The following is a 26,326-nucleotide window of genomic DNA, read 5'->3' on the forward strand; positions in this document are numbered from 1 at the left end:
TGCAGCTTCACAAGCTGGCAAGCTGCTTCTCTTGACTATTTGCCTCCTTTCTGTCCTCGGAGCTGTTTCCAATGCAGCAGTTCATGGGGTACCATGGTGAACCAAATCAGTGAGCTCCTCTGAGCTAAAAATACCCTCTTTCCATTTATTTAGTTATTGTTCTGCATTATTTGTAGCTTGGATCAACTCTTTGGCATGGTTCACTGAGCGGCCCCAAGGGAGAGGGAGAAGCACAAGAGTAACCATGCCCTCCACCTGCTGCATTGGCCTTGACCTAGTAAGCAGTGAAAAAGTCTATGTTTCTTGGGACACCTGAGCCAAGTTCAGAGCTCTGGCGCTTGTCTCATCCCAAGGGAAACATATTCCAAGTGTGTACAGTTTCTCCTAGGGCTTGTTTGAGTAAGCTGGACTGTGCAATCCAACTAGTGCCAAGCCATGTAGAGTTGGTGGGTATGTGTGTCCAGGAGGATGATGCCACAGAAGGCTCCTCCTTCTACCCTTCCTTCAGTTCAGACATAGCATAAACACTGCAGCTGTTGCATAGAGCCTGTCTCAAGAAACAGGGCAGATCTTTGCTGTTAACACCAGGGATGCAGCGAGAGCATCAGGCCATTTGTGGACTCTGAAGTCCAGAACAGGCTGACTTAGACGTCTTCATCTCTCTGAGCAGTCTAAACTGCACCTGCTTATACATTGTATTTCGGTGCATTTCAAGATCACACCATTTTATAGATCAGATCTGAGATGCCTAAACTGACCCTCCAAGCTGAGGTTTTGAACCATCTGAGAATCTTTTGTTACTGGCTTTTTCCTTTGTTGGAGGAATGCAAATGCTGATTTTAAGGATGATGAGCACAGTGGAACAGTTAAGTTTGAATCTGGAATAAAAAATTCTGCTTAGGAATTTCTCGTCTGCTACAGAAATTTGAGACAAATTTAAAAATTGTCATTTTCTACACTTGATGCTCATGTAGCAACAAGTGGCTTACTGTAATCACAGCCCCTGTTAAACTTTCCCCATTTCTAGCAGTTGCCACTCTGATCCCAAACACCATAATGTTTATCTAAACATGTAATGAGAAATAACTGAAAAATGTGAGTGAATAGCCTTGCTTTAAACATGCACAAAGAGTATTTAATCTGTTACCACTGTAGCTCCTTGATGGTGATGACTGTACTGAGAAGGAATACATGCTCAGCGAATGGTTTTGATGATCGAGAAGTGTGTCTTTACCACTGCTTATTAAGTTGTTCTTCCTAATAAAACATCAGTTGTTTGGTAATTCTTCAACAGGTGTTATCTTATGTTACTAGCTCTGAAACTTAATTCCAGCTCTGTCAAGAGTCTTTATTTTTTGCTTTATAGCACCCCACACAATGGTGTTCCAGTTTGTGACTGATGCTTCTAGGAATTATGGCTCTACAACAGTGTCATTTCATTAATTTTTTTCTGAGTTAAAAGAATGCAATTCTTTCAATGTCTTATGGAATGCTATGAGGTCAGGCTTGGGTTGCATTGCAGTGACGATGAGGTAAAGGCCTCCTTGTTCTCCCACTGAAGGACAAATTTGGGCTGAAGCTTTCCACCTGGAGGGTGTTGTGAAATCTTTTACCATGTTGTCTTCTGAATCGTTCTCCTTTCCTCTGTATTGGCATAACTCAGAGATGTTATAATTTTAGCAATGTAGTGATAGCCCAGGGAATGACTGGAAGAGTACAGAGTTTCTGGGGCTTGTGTTTGGTTTTTTTTTTTTTCTTTAAAGTAATTTGCATTTTGCTTTTTTATTGCAATCAAATATAGTGGTGATAACCTGTGAGTAATAGAATTTCAGGCAGGGACTAATTTCTCCACCATGCCATCATAAATGTTTGTAATTTCAATGGTGCTCTGTATGCTGCCACTTCATTCCCATCCAGTAAAGCAGGTTTAGGTGGATTTGTGTGCCAAAGCTGAATATATTAGGAAATCTCCTGAATCTACCATCCTACCATATGTCAGAGTGGTGAGAGATTTGTGAGCCCCAGGTTCAGTGTGCTCTTAAAACGCAGAACAGTAGCTTGAGGGGTCCTACAGGAAACCCTCACTCCCTCCCACTGAGCTTACAAGGCAACCCAGTGCCCCCCATAGTATTGTAAATGGGTCCTCAGGGTAATCGCCTTTGGTGATACCTGGCAGTATACTGCTTTTGATAGTGTTCAATGCCTGTATCAAAGCCCTCTCCTCAGGAACTGAGTTATGTCTGTGGTATGGAAAACGTAATGCTACATATGTATGAAAGCCTCATCTTGGAGTTTTTATATAACAGAAAGTGATGGAGGGTTATTCCAGCTCTTAATTCTGGTACATCTCTGTGCCTCGGAAACATCGCATGCTCCTACAGTATTGCCGTTAGGGTCATGCAAGATAACATTCATGTTTCTTATGAATCTGTGCTGATGCTGTGCTCACTGTGGTGCTTGTACAGATAGGTGGGCAACAAGTTATTATTCCTTTCCTTCATGGAGCTTTCTTCTTTCTTCCACAGTTTGTCAAGGGACAAATAACAAGCTGACCCAGCTGGGACATGTGGAAGACCATTTCACCAGCCTGCAGAGGATGTACAACAACTGCGAGGTGGTACTGAGCAACCTGGAGATTACCTACGTGGAGCACAATCGTGACCTCTCTTTCTTGAAGGTTAGTGTTTTTGGCCAGTGTGGCCCTCCCTGCTAAAGGAATGTTACTGCATTTTTTAAGTGCAAAGGATCAACCATTTATAAAATTCTGTGGTGATTCCAAAAACATAACTAGCTAATGTCAGAGAAATTGCAGCTCTCAATCTCAGCATACCTGTAGGCTGCAGGATATACTCAACCTTACTATACTAAATCAGATACTTTGAGAAATAGCTTTTCAAGCACCTGTCAACCTGTGCTGGCTGCCATGCAGATGTGTTTCTTCTTATTTATAAATATTATTACATCCTTACCTATTAAATGCCTCACTCCTCAGAGGACAAAAGGCTTTGTGGTGCTGTTGGGCAAAGCAAATTGCGAAGTGAATGACAACCCGCTGAGGGCAGTTTTTGAAGTGTGGAGGCCCTTACCCTGCCCTCCAAGCTGTGACCCCTTTCCCTGCCATGGCAGTAAATGCCTCTCCAGCCTGCAGTGCTCACACTCCAACCAGGCAGGCAGATCCTGTGCAATAACTTGCCACATGGATGCTTCAAGCAATCTTCAAGATAATCCTCTGTGTTTGACACATGGGCTACTCCATCTCAACATTTGTTTTGTGCACAAGTGCATGAATGACCATGGCAAACTGAGAAGGGAACAGCCAGGGGATACCTGTTAAAACACAGCCGCAGCATGGGGAGGAGTGCTGTCTGCTATGGGGATGTCTGCGTTCTCCACCAGCAGAGACTGGGCAAGGGGTACAGCTGTGCTGACCTGCTGCCAGGCAAAGACTTTGTGTCTTGGGTTATATTTTGTTTTTAAAGAAGGTGTTTTAAATGCATTGCTTTTTGCATGCCTGCTTATCATATTAGGAGGTTTTCAAAGAAAGAGGCAGTAGAGGAAGGAGTTTTTTTGACATGATAAATGTACAGCTGGTATCAAGAGCTCTTGTATGGTACCTGTAAACAGGTCAGTCCCCTGGGCTGAGAGGAGTAATCTATTTGTGTGAGCTTTTCTTCTCAGGGAACAAAGAAAGGGAAAAACCATTTCATTATAGTTACAAGCAAAAACATCAGGAAAGAGGTGGTTCAGACATCCAGGTTACAAATGTGATGGTATTGCCATTTTTCTTTCCCAAGCACAACTTGGCCATGGAGTTCAGTGTTCCCAGGAACATAACGGGTCTCTTGAAAACACACTGGTGGTCTTCGTAGGATAGGAAAATATCCAAAGTGGTAGCCTGAGGGTTTTCCATTTATGGTGATAGAAATGCATACATTTCACAGTACAAGGCAGGAATTAACCTACATCCAGGGACAGTGCCTTACTTGTCTTGTTGTCCTGTAACTATTTATTACTTAAGAGGGAGAAGGTTACCTGATCTTCCCCTCTGCTGAGCATCAAAGGATCTGCAAGGGAAGGGGCACAGAAGAGAGAGTGTAAAAGCCTCAATCAGATGGCATCTCTGTGCTGCCAATGGTTGGAGGCTGGGTGAATATTCAGCGGAAGCATCATACTTGGTTGCCATATCATGCATGCTTGCCCTGTTCTCCTGCATCCTCACTTCCCCTTGCTTGGGGACAGAACAGGCATAAGATGGACCTTTGGAATAACCCTCTGGTAGCTGCTCTAAGGGTCAGTTTATACCTGCTTAGACAGCAAAGTTTTCCACATTGTCCCTTGTTGTTCTTGGCTTTATTTGGTTTTTAATCAGATTAAGTGGTTTATTGTTCCTTAAAATTGAAAGATGGTGGATTGGAAGCATGGGAGGAAGAAAGCGACTCTGTCAAGAGTAGAAGAGTGCTATGGATTAAGCACCTTGTTTCTTCTGTTCTCTCAGACAATACAGGAGGTTGCAGGCTACGTGCTCATCGCACTTAACATGGTGGATGTCATTCCCCTAGAAAACCTCCAGATCATCCGAGGCAATGTGCTGTATGACAACTCTTACGCCCTGGCAGTTTTATCGAATTACCACATGAATAAAACCCAGGGACTCCGAGAGCTGCCAATGAAACGGCTATCAGGTGAGATGAGGGCAAAAGGTGGAGGCACCTCTAAAGCAAACTTCAACTGTTAGGTTATTGGTATCAAGATCTGATTGAAGATCTCCTCTCAGAGTCATATGCCATCAAATCCTACTTTAAAAACAAGGGTCTGATTGTAGTTTCCCAGTTTCCTAATTGCTTTCCTGCTAGCCAGCCTTCTTCAAAAGATGAAGAAAGTTCATAATTTCCCATTGCAGAAAGATCCCGAAAATCCAAAGCATCAACAGGGTGGTGAGATTTATTTGTGTCCCACAAAATAGCAAAGAAGTATCCAGTCATTATTTTGCATTATTTGGTTCTGGGGCACACACATCAGTATTTTCTGTTCAGTTCCAGTGGAGACTGGTGGTATGTGAGTTAGGGTCTTACACGGTCTCTGGCTGATGGTTTCTGGCTGTGCACACCAACAGTGCCATCTCTGCCAAGTGCAGTGACCTTTGGAGGTGGCACCAGGCAGAAAACCACATGTAGTGGCATCTTATTGGCATCCAACAGCAGCTGACCATCCAGAACCTGTCAGTCTGCGCCTGCTGTTAGTTGCACCATCAGGTGCTGTGCAAATTGTCCTTTTCTGTCAGCACAGTGTGCTTGAGGCAAAGAAACGTGGTTTATTTCCCTTTCTTTAAATCAGAGACAGAGACTTAGGCAGTTTGCTTCACTTACCAATTTTTTTCCTTCCATGGCAGAAATTCTTAATGGAGGTGTTAAGATCAGCAACAACCCCAAACTGTGCAACATGGACACCGTTCTTTGGAACGACATCATTGACACGAGCAAGAAGCCTCTCACGGTTCTTGAATTTGCAAGCAACCTGTCTTCTTGTGAGTATTAACTTACCAAAAATGCTACGCGCTCTCCCGTTTCAGAGAGAACAAACATCCCATCTTTTGTGCCGTGGGTTTCAGGTCCAGCAATTCCTGTGTGCAGGGCCACCAAGACCTGTTCCAAGGGAAGCCCATTCATTTCTTTACCACTGGCCTAAGATGTAATTTTTCATGGTGGTTAGGTCCGTAACTCATAGCTCAGTGAAGTTCTTTGGAAAGCTGCTCTTGGTTTCAGACAGTACCCTACGTACGTGTTTCTTAAAAGACAGCTCAGAATAATGTGCACTTATTTATTTTCCAGCAACCTTCTATTTACAGTATAAGGCTCTGGTCTAGAAGACCTATATGGGTACCTTCATGGAGTTACTGTGGGACTTGAAGCCTTTTTAGCACTACGGCCCAAGTTGAGTGCTATAAAACTCTGGTGTTTTGGGCTGCACAGGTTATTCCTGCAAAATTAATGACAAACAGGCAGGTAAATCTGATGCTTTAGATCAGCAGGAAGATGACCGTATATTTAAAAGCTGTGGCATATGCTTTGAGAGGGCTCAAGCTAATCCTTCAGCCTTATGAGCCCCTTGTAAAATCCCCAGTCATTTCACGGAAAGGAGTTTATTTTCATTTCTGAACATTTACTTTCTGGCACTGTAAATTGTCAGGAAAACATATTTTCTTTATCTCGTTCCAGTTGCGTAATTGCCTGAGAGCTAATAGCCAACTTCTGTGTTGACATATTTTTCTGCAGAGCCCTAGCATAATCAAGGGGCTGCAAATGATACAAGTCAGCACAGGGGTTTGGCTTTAAACACCACAAAAACGTTAACCTTTAACTTTTTAACTTTTAAAAAAAAAACACAACAAACTAGTTCTGTGGTCCCGCACCAAATCAATCAACTCTTGGACAAGTATTGGCGGTTGTTCAGCTATTTGATGGGCGGCGGGGGGGAGGCAGAATCACATGATATTAGCAGGAAGAATCACTCTAGTAGGAAATGCCTCTTAAATGTAGTGAATTCCAGATTAATCTGCTTAGACAGCCGTTTATGGTTTTAATAACGATCCCATAATCTGAAATAAGTTGTTTCTCTGGGACTTTTCTTGTCATTAAGAGAAAGAAAAAGAATGAAAGAATAAGGAGAGAGGGATGGGAAATAGCCCAGCACTGAAACTTAGAGGTCAGGCAGAACGTCCATCCATCCTGCTGCCTCTCCTTCGATTATCCATCTGCCACGTAGTTCTACGCTGAGGAGTATTTTTGGCAGAGGGGCAGGAGGAGGGTGTGAAGCAGACAAGTCGAATTACTTTGTGGTTGGAGTAGCTGGCAGTTGCCTGCAAATCCAGTTGGGTTTGTTTTCTTTTTAGAACCACATTGTTCAGAAATACTGCTTTACATGTGGCCTGTAGTGAGCAGCTGGCACATGCCCGGCCGCAAGCTGGTGGTGACTTGCTGTTACATGCAAACTCCAGCAGAAGGGCCAGCCGGGCAGTAGCTGAGATTCCTGTTCCTGGGAAAAATATGCCTCTTTCGTAAGCCAGACTGGTTGGGTATTGCGCTTGCTTGCTCGAAGGTGTGGAGAGCTGCACGTAGGAAACCAGAGATGAACAAAGGATAAGGATTTAAGGTTCAGCTCTGAAAATCTTTGAGCACTGGTATATAGGTGCTTCCTCCCCTGATTTGCTGAGAATGAAAGCTCAAGTCTTTGTTTTCGGTGACTCATGTGATGTTGTTGTTGTCCATGATTATAGAATATAATACTCTGCTCTCGTGTTTTAGGTCCCAAATGCCATCCGAACTGCACAGAAGACCACTGCTGGGGTCCTGGTGAACAGAACTGCCAGACATGTAAGCCTGCAGATTAATGAAGAAGTATCTTGTGTGCTCTGACATCCTAAGTTTCTATCATCTACTGAAAAACTAACCTGTCAAGTGCAAGTTAGTGACATGTGTTTCACACTTGTCCTTCTCTGCATCCTGCTACGCTTTTTCTCTAAGAAGTAAAGGAAATGCATCATTTCTGATTCTTCTTTCCTGATTGGTGTTTGTAAAGTTCAGTGGAAGGACCTCTGATCTAGACATAATGCAAATGAAAGCAACGTCCTGTCTTCTGTTCTCCATTGCATCACCTAAACTCAAGTTTCTTGCTTGGAAGTACCAGGCCAAATATGTACAGCTTCTAGAGCTAAAAGAAAAAGGAACATACAACTTCTTTCTCTTCATTTAGTATAAGCTTTAGGGTTTTTTTCACTCACCTCTGCAGTTTGGCTCATGCCTTGAACTGCTCTTGAGGTGGACAGTGGCTGCACACACAAAGTCCTTCCCAGGCTGGTCCCAGCAGCTGAGATGGCACAGTTGTCCTGGGGGCTTGTGACACTTCAAGTCTCAGGCCTGCAAGCTTCCAGCTTTTAGAAACTCTTGCTGGCTTCAGGAGGATGACTAGGAGCACATAAAACAAAACTGTTTGCAGGCTCTGGCTCTCCTCTCGAGGCATTTGAGAATCTGGCCAACTGAAAATATATCCCACATTTCCATACGTGGGAAAGTTTGGGCTGATATGTAACTTTCTCCTTCAACGAACGTGAGATATTCTGTATGAAATATAAACGTTTGCCGTGATATATGTTTCCAGCAGGAAGCTCTAGTCAATAGCTATCAAAGTGACGAGTTGTTTTACTCCCCTGCTGATGCTTATGAAGAAAATGATATAAAAATGCTGTTCATGTAGAACAATGTGCCTTTTATTCCCCTGTTTCTAGTTGAATGGAGGAGTTGCTGTCAGAGAAGCTAATGCATATCGTAGAAATAATCTGTTTCCTTGAAAATATAATCTTTCTTACAGGCCTACAAGAAAAATGAAATAATACAGTTTGAATACAAAAGCATATAATGGAAAAAGTCAGAAATAGGATTTTAAAAAATCACTGTTATATACCCTGTAGCGAGCTACATTTTCCAACAGTTTTCTGTTAATTAACAACCATCTGTTTCAGGCTTACAGAAATTCCTGATGATATTGTAACTCATTTGTACCAACTGCAAAGCTGATAACAGTTACTGTAGTGCACAGCTGAAATGCTCAGGGTGGTGTAATGCAGCGGATTAGCCATCAGGTTTCTCTGACATCTAATGCCAGGGTCTGCGGATCAGTAAGTTTTTTTGTAGAGAACAATCAGTCCCATTTTAGGCCTCTGGTACAAACACGTTAGCCATTAATTTCTGGGTTTTTTTTAAATTGTTCTGATTGATATTCAAATGAAGACAATTTCCTGATTCTCAGCAAAGTGTTGCAGGCAGTTTTTGCTCCCCTGCAAAAAGCTGAATCAGGGCCAGTTCTTCCTCTGGGTTGCTGCACTGGTGCAAACCCTGTGGGAGTTGAGTAATGAAGATTAAATTTGGCCAAAGAATTGAAGCTTAAAGAAAAATAATACAATACGCCTATGAGATCAGTTTGATGAGTGGGTATCCCCCCTCTCTCCAAATTTCAGAAATATTTTTAGTGCTTTGAAGGGATCCTAACACCACACCAAGAATGTACAGTTTCCTATTATAGTAGAGTCCTGGCAGTTCTCCTGTCATGCTGTTTTTCCCAAAGCTAGCACCAATAATAGCAGTTTTTCTCAACAAAATGGAGCCAGATCCTGCTCTGTTGCTCAGCTGAAGATGCAATGGCTCCACAGGGTTTTTCTTGGTTTAGGCATTGATGCCACAGGGACCTGGATGCTCCTTCTAAGCAGGACATGGTTTGCTGGCTGGGACCAGACTGCTTAGCATCTCACAAGAGCCAAGATAATTATGGGCTGAACAGAACCCCTTCTCACCACCACCCACACCAGTTCTCACCCCTCCCAAGCTTTGGCCTTATGAGGACAGAATACACATCCCATGGGGAAATTCTAGCACAGATCCTGCACCAGACCTTTTCTCCATATTTCTTGATCCCATTGCAGCAAGTACAGCTTAAACGTTCTTTCATTCCTGATGTTTTTCCTTTTCTCTTTTGTCTTCCAGTAACAAAAGTCATCTGTGCCCAGCAGTGCTCTGGCCGGTGCAGAGGAAAGGTGCCCAGCGACTGCTGCCACAACCAGTGTGCTGCAGGGTGCACGGGGCCTCGGGAGAGTGACTGCCTGGTAACAACGCTACACCATCACCACAATTGCTTAAATCCCTGGGCACAGCAAGTCAGGCTTTCAGCTGCATGTCCTGTAGCCTTCTTTCATCTGAGAAGGCCTCTGAGAGATGCTGACCTGGAGGGTGCCCCAGGGTTTCCCTGCTTGGGTGGTCAGCAGGAGGGAAAAGGACATGAGCTTCACAGTACCCTTAGCTGGTCTTTACTGACTCTGCAGATGGACCTTCCTAGTGCTTACCAAACCGGTGTTAGTGCCTTTGAGAGGCCAGTGAGCTCAAAGTTGTTGCAGAGCAGCTAAGTATTTGCTGTAGGGCAACGTAGGTGGGTCCCCAGGTCCTCAGCTGCTGCCATGGTACAGTGCCATGCCAGCACAGCTTTGCCATGTGCTCCTTAACACTAGTCAGTCATAAACTTATTTTACCAAAGCAAGAACTTGTAAGGGGAATCAGATATGATGGATCTTCACTCAGTTTGCGTTTCATTGAATTTCAGACACAAAGTCAAGTTTTCTCTTAATGGTTTTCTCTTACTGCAAAAGCACTGTGTTTGGGGGACCCTGGGGCAGTGGAAGGAGAAGGAACAAATGGAGCTTTTTTGGGGAAAAAAAAAATCCCATTGCTTTTCTACAAGAGTTTCAGGGGGTTGGTGCACACTGTGTTTTTAACTCTTTCCCATGTTTGCACTACACTTCATTCTGAATTAAGTGATGCTTGAGTAATTGCCACAGAAACCATCTGGTCTGGGTTTTTTTTTTTGTTATCTGTATTCCTGGTCCACTTATAAATTCCATGGCTATGATGCCCTTACTGGCTTGCAGAGAAGACTGTTATTCTCTCTCATCTGGAAATCCAGGGTAGAAAAATGGGGAAAAGAGAGTGATTATTAATTTAATGCAGAATTAAGTTGGAAGAACCAACTTGCCCTTCATAAATGCCTGCTAAATTGCTCATTACCTGCAGCCAAATTTAATGGCTTCAGTTTAATATTTAGCCAGAAAAGTCAGTAATTGGCAGGAAAGAACTTGATTTGATTTAAGTTATTAAAAAGCAGCCAAGAAAAGTACCGTTTGTCTTGATCTGGTTACTGCTTGTAGGGAAAATTCTTCTGTCTAAGGCATGCAGATTTGCTCCTGTTCCCACGTGAATCCCAGCAGCTTTCCACCAGAGTGCCAAAGTTTCTTGTTCAGAAAAAGAAAACCTCATGTTCTCTCTTTTTTTTACATATTAAACTCGATTGCCCAACCTGAAGTAACCATTCAGCTTCAAAGCACGAGGGACCGTCCCTGTAGGTGCTTGAGGTTTCCATTAGAGCTAAGCAGGGACCAGATGAGTGTTATTAAAAGGCTAATGTAAAGCCATTGGCACTTTTTAAGGAGAAGGTACTTTAATGGGTGCTGTTGTTCAACGACAGGCATGCCGCAAGTTTCGGGATGATGCTACATGCAAAGACACATGTCCCCCATTGGTCTTGTATAACCCCACCACCTATCAGATGGATGTCAACCCTGAAGGAAAATACAGCTTTGGAGCCACTTGTGTGAGGGAATGTCCACGTAAGTTCATTTTGGGTCACAACCACAGAGGAAGTGGGGTGTTGGAGAGAGGTGGGGACCTGTGTCATCCCTCTGGGTTATGGCCAAGTGCATGAGCGCTTTCTTGTTCTCATCAGCTTCTGTGGGAATTGGGAACAGGTGACAAAAATGAAAGAATAGCTGGTAAAGAAGACAGCTGCTTCAAACTAGCTGTATCCATCACCTTCCCTGAATTTTAACCATTAAAGTTTGACCTCTGAAGACTTTTCTCTTGATGGGGAAAAAAAAAGCATCTTATGAGAATCATCAAAACAACGGCCAAACAAGTCATATGGGATCAATCCTGTGGATTACCAAAGCACTATCAACTCTTAACTGGTTCTTAATTAGGACTGATAGAAAGTAATTGGTTCAAACACTCCCTCTCAAGGCTTGTGATCACTGCTTCCTCTACAGATGCTTGCTTTTTCTTTCATGCTATTACAAGTCCATGATTTTTTAACCCATCAAGGCTTATCTGTAAGAGATGGTTTAGCTTACAGATCTTATATCCCTTTCTGAGGTTGACCATTGCCCTGCATGGCCCTTAGCCTGGAAGAGTGAGTGAAGGTGAGGGATCAGAGGTGCCATGTATTGATCCTAGTTATGGCACTGCTGCACAACCTGACCTTGGCAATGTTGTTTTATCCTTTTGTGACCATTCCTCTCTCTGTACAATGGTGGTAGCATTGTATGTCTGTCTACCTTCAAGGATGTATGTGAGAATCATAGAATGTCCTCAGTTGGAAGGGACCCAGAAGGATCATCAAGTCCAACTCCTGTCCCTGCACAGCACAACCCCAAATTCACACCATATCTCTGAGGGTGTTGTCCGAGTGCTTCTTGAATAGTGTCAGGCTTGGCACCATGACTGCCTCCCTGGGGAGCCTGTTCCAGTGCTCCACCACCCTCTGGGTGAAGAACCTTTTCCTAATATGCAACCTGTACTTGAATTAATGCCTGTACTTTGCTAAGCATGCCAAAAGTTCAAACCCCCTTTTTCTTCCTAGTATTGAAGTGCCTGTACAGCCCACAATGCATCCCTTTCCTATTTCAATATCCTTGTTTTTCCAGACAACTACGTTGTGACAGACCATGGCTCCTGCGTTCGCTCATGCAATACTGATACTTATGAAGTGGAAGAAAACGGTGTTCGGAAGTGTAAAAAGTGTGATGGGCTATGCAGCAAAGGTATAGAAAACATGAAATAAACCAGTAAGACTTTGACGTGATAGGTAACTTATTAGAAAAAGTACATGGAGTTCTGACCTTAATTAAGTGCAAATTCAATAATAAATATACAGTGATAGTTTGGAGATCTGATAAGTGGTTTCATCAGGAAACATGTCTGTGGAGCATGCTTTCCAACCGGGATACACCACAAGTACAGTAGATTAATTGCATCGTGTGCACGTGTATCTTGCACTTCAGCCTTCTCTTTCATTTGTCATTCCCAGTATCTCATCAAGGGGAATAAAATGAGAATGAGACAAAGAGAAACAAGGGCATGTGCCAGAGCCTGTGTGTGGAGATGCTCAGACCAGAGCTGCACAGCTGGTCAAGCAGGAATGTTTGTCCTGTGGTGCTTTCTGAAAAGCAAAAGTAGGCAAAAGATCTATGAAAATCATCTTAAAGTGATAGGTTTGACCATATGGGAGTGCTTTCTGGACTAATGGCATCTTCATGTTTATTCCCTTCCATGTGACTGGGCTTCACTCTTCTTTCCTCTGACTTTTGTATCTCTCTTAACAGTGTGCAACGGCATTGGAATAGGGGAACTTAAAGGGATCCTCTCCATAAACGCCACAAACATTGACTCCTTCAAAAACTGTACAAAGATCAACGGAGATGTCAGCATTCTCCCAGTTGCATTTCTAGGGTGAGTTGCCTGTTGGTCATTTAGCACTGGAGGAGAAGGGCTAAGGAGAAATTCAACCTGAGCCATTCTTTTCCCAATTCCTCATTCTGTGTTTTGCAGTGATGCTTTCACGAAGACCCTACCCTTGGATCCCAAGAAGTTGGATGTCTTCAAAACAGTCAAAGAAATATCAGGTCAGCAATGGGTTTTAAGCTGAGATAGTCTCTGATTGGTACTGCCAAAAACACAAAGGGAGAGGAGGGGCATTTTTTAAGCACAGGAAGAGAGATGTAAGCAAACAGTTTCTGTCTCTGAGCTACCAGGAATTACTCTTCACAAAGATGGTCAGTAGCGCCTCACCAGCATTATGCCCACATAACACATACTGGCCTCCCATCCAAAGTGTGTCATTTGGCCAGACCATCCCTTCTGCTGAACTGTTAGCCCTAGTGAAGAGTAAAAGCAGAGGAGATCCTCAGCCACCCAAGAAGCATGTGGTGATGCAGAGGCATGCCACTCCAGCTGAAAAAAGGCCAAGTGTGTTTCTATTTGTGGAAAACCTTTCAGAAGCTTCTTAGGGAAACGTGCTCCGTGGCTTGCGTCATCCTCGCAGAGACACCCTCTCCAGCCTGAAGAGCTCTTCCTTGGGGTGAATGTGTCTCCACAAGCACAAAGTGGCCAGGGAAGCCAACTCTTGCACCAAGAATCTACTAAAAGTAATTTTGTTCAGCCCATTATAAAATGAATGTAACAGCTGGGTCCACACATGACTCCTGTTCCCCCTTTCTTTCTCTTTTACCTGTCTGGTTCCCTTCAGCGTAGCAATGACTAACCTCAGAGCTTCATACGGCAGCCTGCAATTTCCCACATTCTCCCCCTCCTCCAGAGCGCCTCAGCTAAGCAGGGAAATCAGCTTCCCTTAGCAAATCCCCTCCAAGTGGCTACCTGTTCTGCTCTATTTCTGCTTTCTTCAGTTTTTCTGTTCCCTGAGGGCAGCTCACAAATGGGATGGAGTGATGCCTTTCTCACACAGGCTCTCAGCCAGGGTATCTGCTGGCAAGAGCCGTCATCACTGGCGGCTCGGTGGGGCAGGATGTGCGGCTCACCAACACACTCGTCTCTTGTGCTCCTAAGCCCTTGTGGTGGGCTAAGAAGTAAACTGTTTACAAAAGAGGGTTTAAAAATATCTCCCTGCTCCCTAAAATGTCATGTTTCGTTTTGAGATTCTCAGATAAGCACAGGGAAAGCACAAGCGCCTTCTCCCGGCACAGAAGGAGCTCAAGAAGGAGGTTCTGCTGCTAATACTGGTCATGGCTTTATTATTATTATGTTTGGGGTTTTTTAATCTTCTTTTCTTCATTTCAGGATTTTTGTTGATTCAGGCCTGGCCCGATAATGCTACTGATCTCTATGCTTTTGAAAATCTGGAGATTATACGAGGCAGAACCAAGCAACAGTAAGTAAACCATGCAGCAGAGTGACTGTAAAAGAAACTCTTTAGGGCTGCCTTTGTCTGAACACACCAAGGTATCAAGCGGTGAGATGTGGGTGTCCTGAAACTGATGTAGAATGGGAAAAAGACTGCAAGGAGTTGAGCACCATCTTTATAGTAGTAGATAATGTACCCTGAGGGGATGAGACCCTCGGGTCTGTGCTGCATGTGGAAGGCTGCTGGGAGCCTGCTCTAGGACCAGGCTCTCCCCCACCAGCCTGGAAGCAAAAGTGGGACAGAGAGCACTCTTTGCAGTCTAGGGCAAGACACAATGTCGTCAGAAGCACTTTGGGTTCAAGGTAGCTGGGCAGTCGGGGACGGAGATTTTGGCTGACAAACAGCGCAGGCACCAGCAGTGCATCCAGTGCCCATCTGGGCTTACTCTGAGAGGAATGATGGCTTGGTGGACCAGCACAAAATAATAGCTGCTCTACCCTACAACCACTGTTGCACAACATTTACTTGACAGAATGCACATGTCCTGCCAGTTTTAGCTTAAAATTCCCATGCAAAACCAAATATCAGTTTTGCAGTTGTTTTATGATAGGTACGTCATGTACCAGGTGTTAAGCTTAGGGGGCTGAGCAATGCCTTGCGTGAACAAAATTGAGTTTGCAGCAACACATTTGAAAATCAAAAGAAAAGTGTGCTGAGTTAAACCCCGCTTACTAATTCTCTTTCTTCTGTGTTTTTTTTCTTTTTGTCCATCTCCATTTTAGTGGCCAGTACTCCCTTGCCATTGTTAACTTGAAAATACAGTCACTGGGGCTGCGCTCCCTCAAGGAAATAAGTGATGGAGATGTTGCCATTATGAAGAACAGGAACCTCTGCTATGCTGACACCATGGACTGGCGCAACCTGTTTGCAACTCAGAGCCAGAAAACAAAGATTATACAGAACAGAAATAAAAATGATTGTGGTAAGTCTTCCTGCCTTCCTGCCTCCTGTGGAAGCTCATGCTAAAATGCAGGAGTTATTCAAGCAAGGATTTTTTCTCTCTATTCCCCTGGCTGCAAAATCCATCAGTGATACTGCTGTAATATAGGTGGTGAGGGAAAAGTGGGATTCTTTTTCCCACTGAGGATATGGATTTCATGGTGTCCAGCAGATGGGAAGGAGCTGTTTCACTGCTGTGGGCATAGTGAAGTCTAAAGGACACAGAAGCTGACTCCATACATTGGACTTTTTTTACAAGGTCGAAGCTGTTGGTCAACCATGCTGCTGTTGACTGCAGTGGTCCCTGGGCCAAAATCTAATTGGTTCTCTTTGCAGAATATGAATATGTTGCATTTTGGAAATTGATCATAGAATCACGGAATGGTTTGTGTTGGAAAGGACCTTCAAAGATCATCTAGTCCCACCTGCTGCCATGGGTGGGGATATCTTTCACTAGACCAGGTTGCTCAAAGCCCCATCCAACCTGACCTTGAACAGATCGAGGGATGGGGCACCCACAACTTCTCTGGGCAACCTCTTCCAATGTCTCACCACCCTCATCATAAAAAAATTCTTCCTTATGTCCAATCTAAACCTACCGTCTTTCAGTTTAAAATCACTGCCCCTTGTCCTGTCAATACAGATTTGGTAAAAAGTCGTTGTAAACCCCCTTTAAGTATTGAAAGGCTGCAATAAGGTCTCCTTGGAGCTTTCTCTTCTCCAGGCTGAACAAACCTAACTTTCTCAGCCTGGTACTGGTTTAACTTTATTACATGGCTGTTAAGCTGTCGCAGAGGAGCTTGTTTTTATTTTAAAAGGCCAGAAGTCACTCTTAGTTTCAGGCTTTGGTTATTAAGAGAAGCATGTTTATTCCTGTTCCACACTACCAGGATCATTCATGTCCGCTTTGGAAGGGGTTAGAGAAACTGGCTGGTCAGGATGGAGTCACCTGCAGTGCTCTGTTTGCCCTCTCTTCTGCCTTGATGTCCATGGCCTTTTTTCTTTCTTTCCTAGCTGCTGCCAGGCACGTTTGTGACCCCCTATGCTCAGATGTGGGCTGCTGGGGCCCCGGACCCTTCCACTGCTTCGCCTGCAGGTTTTTCGATCGCCAGAAGGAGTGTGTGAAACAGTGCAATATCCTGCAAGGGTAAGGTGTCTGGGGGGTGCTTGAGGTTTGGTGATGATTTGAGAGTTTGGGTTTTTAGAACATGTTGTAACTAGAACAAAAGGATTTCACCAGCTTTGCACAGATGTTGTGTGAGCACAGTACCTAAAAAGAGGGAAAAGCTGGGAGATGAGGTAGCTCTCCTTCCCTGTTAATCATTGCTTAGGAATTTGCTCCTGCCACAGTGACTGCCATGAAAACATCCCCTCAAGCCCACAAGGAGACTATCTGGAGGCCCAAGGAGGCTTTCTTCCCCTAAAAAATAAAGGAGCTTAAAGCCCCCCATGAAAATCCAAGCTATGTGTGTCACGTCAAGCACATCAAGGGAGAGCCGGAGCCAGCTGCAGTCACTGGGAATTCAGTCACCCCCAGAGCCAGGGTTTCAATGCTTGGTAGGCTTTCTTACTGCTTATATTTGCTCAAATGAGCCCTTGCAGTTTGCAAAGTTGTAGTCAAGGGAGAACGAGCTTTCATCCAAAAAGCACTGGGAGCAGCAATTCCAGGTAAAATTATTGCTTCGGCTTCACTCAGGCCGAGGAAAATGTATTGCTGCCTGTGTGTCAAGACTGTGGGTTGGCTGGGTTTTCCAGTCAGTTCAACAGGTGATGTAGGCAGGAAAGACATGGCTAGCATTGAAAATTACATGGATTTTTAAATAAATCTTTCGGTTTGACTTTCAAAAATCATGAATGTTGAGCAAGTATTTGACAGGGTGCTGATGCCCCTGATGTTTGTATTTGTCTAGCAGCTTGCAGTTCAGCAGCTGTCTTTTTTGTGAGTGAGTTCCCTCCAGCAGCTATTATGACCTGAAGGGCAGATGGGGGCATTTTTTGTGTCAAATGATGAGTAGATTTAGTTTAATTAATAACACCATTACTTGAAGTGGAACAGCTTTATTGCTATTGAAACCATCTGTTCCCAACTTTCATATTTTAATGATTCATTGTGTGTTATAGGGAGGGCATGAATTTAATTATCAGAGCATTGCTGTTTAACTTTCTTAATTATTATTTGGAGCCTTGGAATCACTTGAGATGTTTTTGCTGATTTCTTTGCATCACTACCATTTAAAAGCCTTTGGAAATCATTGCAAGTATTCTGTGTCGTTAGCTTAAAAGGCAAAGTAAACTCATTTGTAGCGTGCAATCTGGAGTGCCATGTGTTTCGCTGTCAACCAAATTTTCCTTACTCTTACCTCTGCCTGGTTCCCCTGGGCAAGTGGAACTTGTGTAACCAGGAGGGTGCCCCTGTACCTCCTTCTGTCCCAGTGCTATCATCATCCCAAACTATTTAAACTAGAGAATCCAGGAAAAGGAGAGATGACCACAATTTATCACTCACTAATCAGCCTGGTTTTTAACTATTTCTCTTTTTTTGTTGTCTTCCAGGGAGCCGAGAGAGTTTGAAAGGGACTCCAAATGCCTCCCCTGCCACCCTGAGTGCCTGGTGCAAAACTCCACCGCGTACAACGCAACCTGCACTGGACCTGTAAGAGCAGATTCAGCTTAGCAAACCTGCACCTCAGACTGTGTATTAATACCTATTTCCCATGTTGAGATAATCCTGAGGTCTGGGATGGAGCGGAGGTGGGGGTGTTAGACGGCAAGATCTCGGGGCAGGGGAGCAGAAACAGGAGAGGGAACCTCTGGGTGTTATTTCTCTTTCGTGTCACCCATCATACGTGTAATCCACAGTCACAGGCATTGCAGGGCCTTTCTTTTTTGTGTCTTTTTACAGAAAAGAAATGTAAGGCTTACTTACATATGTGACAACACAGTAATTTGGTGAACATTTCAGGAACATGTAGTTACTGAACAGTCGAGTTGGCGTGAACAAATTAAATTTCCTTATTCAGAGGGAAAGAACTGTTAAAAATAGTGGATTAAAACAGTAGCTTTTTGTCTTTCTGAAAAGCCATGATAAAATTGTGATCAAAACATATATTTACTGGAAAATATTCAGGAAGTAGTTTTTACTTAAAACCACGTTCCCTCCTCTAACTAGGTTACAGTAAATACCTATATTAAAGTAATTGCAGGTGTAAGTTATGTTCAAAGACAGGTGATCAAAACAAAATGATTGGATTTTCAAACTTATTTAAATATTCCAAATTCATACAAAAGCTCCTTCTACAAAAGTCAATACAGTGTAGTCTTGCTAGTCATCCAGTCTTCCTCAATTTTGTTCTTCTTTAATTTTGAGAATACTCATTTGCATTAGGAAATGTCCAGTTTGGCAGCAGTGGAAAATTATTTCCTTTTAATCAGCTCAAACTTGTATCTTAATTGTAAAACTCTAATTCTCTTTTTTTTTTTTTTTTTGGAGGGGGTAATTGAAATCAAGTCTCCTGCTTCCATCACAGATCCCCCCCTGTGCTCTTTAACCCAGCTCTTTAAATACCTCTAGCCATTCCCTGCAGCCACCGAGTATTCAACCCTTTCCTATCATCAGTCTGCAGAGTCACTGCTCAGTAATGTGAAGCATTTCCATCCTTCCTTCTAGCGTAGACCACCATTGCCTAAGGGGTGTTATTACCTTCAGGTGGTGACCACCCCTTGTTCCATATTTGCCCAGCATCTAGTAATCAGTCTATTAGAGTGACCCTTAGACATTACAGTAATTAAAATAATCTTCCTATGTCATGTCTTAGTGTAGTCCCACTGAAACCAGCACTGTGCACCTGGTCTGTTTTTTCTCCAGAGTAGAATTTGACCCAGAATTGCTGGTTTCCCTGTTTTAAAATATTTAGGGCATTCCTGGTGCTGTTATAGTCTGAATAAAAACAGGTGTACCAAAAAATGGCCAAAGGCAATGCCTTTGAACACAAACTAAGTGCTCTTCAAAGTAAAAAAAACTCTTGGACTCCTTGGATTGCCTCCTAATCCCCTGCTTCTCCCTAACAGAGGAAAGAACCTGTGCTGAGAAGCAGGAAAATAATGATTTGAGGCCAGTACTTCAGGGAGGTGTCAGCAGGTCCAGCTCCATTATTTTAAATTGTGTGATAGTAGATTGCACCAGGCAGCAATGTGGCATTTGAGCTTACCCCATATCAAGGCGTCATTAAATTATTCCCCATTTTAAATGAAAAATGCAAACTTTCCAAACAGGCAGAAGGCAGGGAAAAAGAAGCAGCAACGCTGAAACTCAGGAAAATATTTGCTTTAAACACCAGGTACTGCCTTTTGTACAGTCCATCCAACAAGAGCAAATACTTACAAGAATATCAGGTAGCCAGGTAATAAAACTAGATGATGCTGAAAGCTTCCAGCAGTGGAAGGCATTTAGATTTATTTTCTGAACTTCCTCCTGATTAGGCTGATGTAAAGGCATTATAAACAAGCTGTTTCTCTTTGCAGGGCCCTGACAATTGCATGAAGTGTGCCCATTTTATAGACGGCCCCCACTGTGTGAAATCCTGCCCAGCGGGGGTTCTGGGCGAGAACGACACCCTCGTCTGGAAATATGCTGACAGGAATGCTGTTTGCCAGCTCTGCCATCCAAACTGTACCCGGGGGTGAGTAAGACCTCAGCTGAATGGAAATGGGGGGGCAAATAGGGGAACAGCTCATCATAAGCTCTCCCCCTCCTAATGGTCCCATTTCAAACAACCAAGAAGAAGAAACAGCAGGGAGTGAGCGAGGTCAGGAGTACACAGGAAATGTAAGCAGAGCACAGTGGACTTTGTAAATTGGAAAAGTTCTGTAGCACTTCTTTACACAAAAAGAAAACAAAAAAAAAAAAAAAGAAAAATGTTTCAGGGGGTTTGAAACAGGTTTGTCTGTTGATTTAAATAGAAAATTTCCTGGAATTTTACAGAACTCACCCATCAGTGATGCACACACTGGTTTTTTCCCACCTGGCTTGGTGTTGGGTCCTCTGTTTTTTGGGAGGAACATCAGTGACATCTGGTGGATGCTGAGCTCCTGGGGCCCATTTGTCTCTGCACCTTTCATTTTTTAGGAGGGAAATCCCAGTAGGGTACCACAGTGATTTTCTTTCTTTCCTTCTTTCCATATGCTAGCACTTGGTCTGAGCTTCAGGCCTTGCTTGCCTCCTGAGTGTGGCTTTATTAATGGATATCACAGTAAACACAATCTGTATGAGCATATTTATCCTCATTTGGGAGCAGTCTCAAATAAGCTGTGAATTCAACTGTGTTTAACCTACATGACAATAAGTAACAGGGCCGCAGCTGTCTCCTCTCCTGCTTTCTGACCTGAAAAGGACATGGTATGTACAGTAAGAGGTTTTAGGTTTTGAGACTTGGTTGTTGGACTGTGATGCTTTCAGAGCGAAAAAACGGCTCACATTCAGTATCATTCCCTTCACAGGCCCCTGCCCTGTACCCTGCAGGTCTGTCTGATCCAAAATCCTTCTGTAATATGCCTGTAATATGTGTTGCAAGAGAGAAGTTATAACACTGGCCGCCAACTCAACTATATTCAGACCAACCATTGTCCCATTGTATATTTAGCAAATTAAACTGTCAGATCATTAAAGAGCAGGGTGTCTAGGTCCCCACCCTCATGGAAAAAAGGAGATGAAGGGTTAGAACAGCAAGTATCGGCCCTTCCTTATGCTCACAGCAAATTCAGTGCTCTGGTTTTCAGATAGAAGCTGCAACAGCCATGTGAGTTTGCCATGATTTACAGCGATGCTCCATGATTTGTTACAGTTACAGGCAAAGCTTATCAGGGCTTCCCATCAAATGCCTGAGAAGAAATGGTCTCAGCTGAAAAGGGATCTTAAAAAATTTGCTCTTTATTAATGACCTCAGTAGTCCCTACTAATACAAACTGGCCACAGGGATCCAATATCCTTCTTCTAACTGGCCATGTGAAAATGCAGCTGATTATTGGAGCAGCATAATGGGTAACCATATCTGAACAAGGTTTTCAACTGTGAGGCCTCGTTAGCAAGATCAAGCACTAGACTCAAATGAATGCAAACTTGGAGAACATACTCTGCCAGACATGGACGTAGCTGCAAGCTGCGCAGTAGCTCTTTGTGCACAAGCAATGCTCCAGAGCAGAGTTTGTCAGAGAAGTCCATTCCTGCCTGGCTTTAGCTGTGGATGGGTGTACCACAGGAGCCTGGCAGGTGATGGGGATAGGGTAAGGAGAGGTTTTTGAAAATTAGGGGTACCAAACATGTGGCACAGTGTATTTGACCCCGTGTTATGAAGGCAGAACATAAAAAGTAGTATCAGTTTCATCTGTTTCATCAGTTTCTTTCTATTAGGTGAAAGAACTGGGCTAAGTTTGCTACAGTTATATCGTGGACGTGCTCAATGGCCCTGTTTGTGTTGCTGTCCAAATGCAGCAGAAGAAATAGGCTGCATCCCTGAAGGGCTCAAGAGAGCTAAGGAAAGGTTGTACTACTATTTTTGCTTTACAATTGGGACATCTGAGGCTAATGGCATTGATGGGTAGGGAACCAGTGTCAGAGGCGTAATCTGGGAACATGCAGTCTGGCGCAGCATTTTCCCTGTGAAGGCAATCAATCAGTAATGCCACTTACTTCTCTTCACGCCTTTCCCTCATTGTGCTGCGGGAAAGGGATCTGTTCAGCAGTGGGTGGAAAACATGTGTCTCGCAAAGTTTTTGCATCCTTAGGAACCACAGTCTCAGCAATTTCTGCTTGGCAAGAAACAACTTCATTTCTGTCCCTGTCCAATTTCACGGCTAAAGCCCACAAAATCTCATCCGCTTGATTAAGAGCGCTGACTTCAGTAGTCATGTAAGTAAGGGTTTCCAGGATCTGGCTCTGTTTTCCTTATTTGAAGAAACTGCAAATTAAGAGAACTTCTTTTCCCGACTTAATTTTATCATGGCTTCTTGTTTTTCAATTTAGATGTGCTTACTGGTAGTGCATCAGTTCTTTTGTATTGCTGTGAAGAATCCCATCTAGTCTAATTTTCTTTGCTGAGTCATTTGTTCATTAGAAAACAGAAGGGAGGTAGCTTTCTCCTGCTCAGCTCAAAAGACCCCTTCTCTCCCATTTTCCCTGTAACTGCTTGGGGATTTTGTACACTAGCTTCCTTTTGCCTCTAGTACAGCTGAGAAAATACACTCTGATAAAGACAGCAACATCCCAAAAGACCTGGAATTACCCTGTTTATACCTCCAGCAACTAATGAAAGATACCAGCTTGATTAATCTGCTCATCATTGAAGGATTTGGTTTTCCCTTGCCATTCCACCAGGGCATGAAAATTAAGTTTAGCCACAGTGGGGTGGAAGAGCAAGAAGGAGAAAAACCATAGCTCTAGCTAATAGCACTGGCTGATGTGTCCTGCCTCCGCAGTTGCTACCAGTCTTCATGTGAAATGCAAGATTTGGGGGGGGGTGGGAATGGGAAAGTGGCCAGGGGTTCCGAGAGGGAAGGTTGCAGAAACACAGTGCAAATGTGATGCCTTTGTCACATTTTGAAGGTTAATGAGAAAGAAAGGGCAGAGGAAAGTTCTTGTAAGGCTTTAAAAACCCCAATGGTTTTCCATTTCTTTTATGACTGTAGAGTAACTTCAGGTGTTAGAGTGTGAGTTCTCTCTGAAAGGCAATAAATCATAGCAACCTGGCTGTATAACATCAAATTAGGAGCTATGGGTCGAGGAGAAAGTTGTTAAAATCTTGATGGATTTGGGAAATAAATAGCTGTGTCTGCACTGGGATGAGTAATATTTACATAAACAGATTAAATGCTGAGTTCAGGATGCAATAGTTTTCAGGGACTGTACACAGCACTAATTTTCCAATAAGTGGAGAAATATTTCAGAGACTGCAACTGGTGCTAGATTCCATCTGATATACCCGTAAAATCTTGAGGCAGTTCATAACACAAGGTCAAATTTCTCATTTTGGTTTCTGTAAGCAAAAGAAAAACGTTTCAGGAATGGAAAAAGTGAATGTTTAGATTCCATAAAACCTGGGTTACTTATGTCGGGTGTCATCATAAAATTCCACATTAAGAAAGATGGTTATATTTAGTCCTGGATGGATATTTGTCATAGGCTTTGTTTCTCCTTTGACTTGTGAAATGAATCAGAAAATCACGGGGGATTTGAAAAGCACAAGCTGATCTGTCATTTTCTGCCCAAACACCTTTTTACTTTATCCCACTAGACTTGATATTGATGGATTTGTGTGGGAAATAGTTTTTAAAAAGAAGGGGACAAATGAAAATCTACACCTCTCCTCCTTCTACTTTCTGGTGTAGGAAAATAAATGGTTGATCATTGCTCAGGCTGTAGATACTGTCCCCTCAGCCAGTTTTGGTTTTTTGTTTTTTGTTTTTCTGTTAGGAAGCACATGGAGGACTTGCCATCATAAAATAGCATGGCAAATCGTTATTTTTAGGAAGACATAATTTGAGGGACGCAGTCGCGTTCTGAAATAATGTACGGTCTTTTAATTACACATCTTTGTTGGGAGACGCTGTACATGCTTTGTTGCATTAGCATATAGAAATTCAGATCCGAGTGGTAGAGCATGGCAGGATGATGTCTTGGGTCCTAGATCCATTTTCTGTTGAGCACCCGGTGCAAAGTGAGATACATCTCCTGTGACTGTAAGCAAGCTGGTGGTTCTGCTCTGCACGTGCATCCTCTCTGTGCTTACTTATACAACTGAGCAAACAAACCAAGCCGTAGGCAGACAGGAAACACGAACAAAGCTGGGCACCCGGGATTCAGGAATTGGTATGCACAGCACTTCCAGTGTGTCCAGGTCACCGGGATACACATTCTTGCATGGGAGTCCAGTAAACTCACAAGACCTTCCAGATGCTGGGTCTTGGAGCACTGTGTTGGCCCAGAAACAAGGCAAATACATGAGGGAAGATCAGAGTAATAAAAACAAACAAACAAACAAAAACCCAATAAAATGAGTAGTTGCTTCACCTCTTCCTCCTCCAGATCTAGATCAAGTTATGAGAGAAGACATACAACTGCACCTGCCATTTTGAAAATTTTCTGGTTCCTCCTCTTGGTAAGAGGGAATTCAGAGCAGTTTTCCTGGCACAGGTTCACTCCTTACCCCCTACTTGACCTCCTCTGGCGTTGTTTCGGGATGATACATTTTCTTTAAATCTGTGCAGGGAGCGGATACCACAAACTGGACTTTTCTCCTTGCTGTGCTCTTTTTTTTGGAGGTGATGTAACCCTCTCTGTAATGCTTTCCTTCCTTGGTAGACACCACAAAGACCACAGTTCCCATGAAGGGCATTTATCTTGCAGCCCAGCAGCACTTAGGGAATGCACGGTGCCCTTCACACCCATTAGACCATCTAATGAATGCAGTCAGTGTGTTTTCATCCGTGCTGGGCTGCCAGAATGAGTTTTAGGCATTTTAAGCTCAAATGGAAGTTGAGTGACTTGCTAGTAGAGTTTCTGGCTCTCTGGATAACTGTCGTACCTGTTTACATTACCAGTAACATAAGACCTTAAATTCTGAAAGAAAAATATCATGGACACATACCAACAGACTATAGCCGAAGGGAGTGCTGTCAGCTCCTGTTTTCTGATGGCAGCATGTGTCTGCTACCCAAGTTTTCCCTTGCAATAGAAAGTCTGGAAATTGGGATGTTTTACTTATCAGGAAACAAAGATTATGCAGAAGGGTCTGCAGTAACACGTTTCCATGTGGCTTTCTGCCCTTGTGCAGGGGAGATGCTACTACTACTGTCCTCCTTCACAGTCAGTCCTGAGCTTCTGTGCTAATGCAGATGTTCACACAGAGCCAAGGAATCCATGTCCATTTGAATTTTGTGTATCTCTGTCCTCCCCCCATTCTACCACATGACAGAAAGTTTTTTAAAATACTCTTTAAATTGAGTGTGCAGGATAACTATGCCTCTAGATAAAACATTTTGGAGAAAGGCCATTGACTGATATTTAATAGAGTGCATGACTATTATAAATTCCTATGTTAATACTTGAACTGCTCTGAAACACAAAGTTTTCAATCAGTAGCACTCTTCTTAGTTGGAATTATAGAAGTATGTATGCCAGAGCTAATATGTTTGTAATTTTCATTTGTTTTTACAGGTGCAAAGGGCCAGGTCTTGAAGGCTGTCCAAACGGGTGAGTATTTCATCTGCTACAATTAACGACAGAGCTGGAAAGAATGCATGTGTGTTTACATTTCCATGCTGGACACTGCAAGGCTGAGACTAAAGTTAAGTCTGCAGCTCTGAACAGGGAAGTGACAGATTAGAGCAGGCTCCAACCTATAAAAATTATTTAAAGAACTGAGAAATATTCCTACTGGTACAAGACTTCAAAATCTGGGATCTGTTAATGGAGAACGAAAGGAGGAGCTGGAAAAAGAAAGGATTAAGGGCTAGTGGTAGAGAGAGGTATGTTTAGGATTGATATGGTCACCTGCATCACAGGGGATTCATCTCAGAGACCCAGAGAGTCTTCTCCAGACCTGTGATCTGTACATATCCTACCGCTCTATGCAGATGGACGTTCATTCTTCATGATAGACCTTACGTTGTGCTATTTGGCCTCATGAGTTGCTCAAGGTCATGCAACAAGCAAACAGGCTTCTCTGACTAAGAGAGAGGGATTTAGTTTCTGGCCAACAAAGTCATGCTATGGCAAGACAAATTCAGCCTAGAAGTGCTGTTAAAAAGTGACTAATAATAATGACTG

General features: G+C 43.3%; 1 protein-coding gene across 3 annotated transcripts in view; it reads left to right on the plus strand.

Annotated features, from left to right (window-relative positions):
• Positions 1-26,326, plus strand: part of EGFR (epidermal growth factor receptor) — a 165,693-nt gene that overhangs the window by 112,461 nt on the left and 26,906 nt on the right. For all 3 annotated transcript variants that reach the window (XM_064443823.1, XM_064443824.1, XM_064443822.1), the window contains 15 exons: positions 2,526-2,677; positions 4,496-4,682; positions 5,390-5,524; positions 7,302-7,370; positions 9,534-9,652; positions 11,062-11,203; positions 12,296-12,412; positions 12,974-13,100; positions 13,200-13,273; positions 14,445-14,535; positions 15,291-15,490; positions 16,522-16,654; positions 18,061-18,160; positions 20,029-20,186; positions 25,715-25,750. In XM_064443823.1, the coding sequence (XP_064299893.1) occupies positions 2,526-2,677; positions 4,496-4,682; positions 5,390-5,524; positions 7,302-7,370; positions 9,534-9,652; positions 11,062-11,203; positions 12,296-12,412; positions 12,974-13,100; positions 13,200-13,273; positions 14,445-14,535; positions 15,291-15,490; positions 16,522-16,654; positions 18,061-18,160; positions 20,029-20,186; positions 25,715-25,750 (1,840 nt within the window). Of the gene's footprint in view, positions 1-2,525; positions 2,678-4,495; positions 4,683-5,389; positions 5,525-7,301; positions 7,371-9,533; positions 9,653-11,061; positions 11,204-12,295; positions 12,413-12,973; positions 13,101-13,199; positions 13,274-14,444; positions 14,536-15,290; positions 15,491-16,521; positions 16,655-18,060; positions 18,161-20,028; positions 20,187-25,714; positions 25,751-26,326 lie in introns of those variants that run through there.

Source organism: Phalacrocorax carbo, chromosome 2 (assembly GCF_963921805.1).
Source record: "Phalacrocorax carbo chromosome 2, bPhaCar2.1, whole genome shotgun sequence".
In the NCBI taxonomy this organism is placed as follows: Eukaryota; Metazoa; Chordata; class Aves; order Suliformes; family Phalacrocoracidae; genus Phalacrocorax; species Phalacrocorax carbo.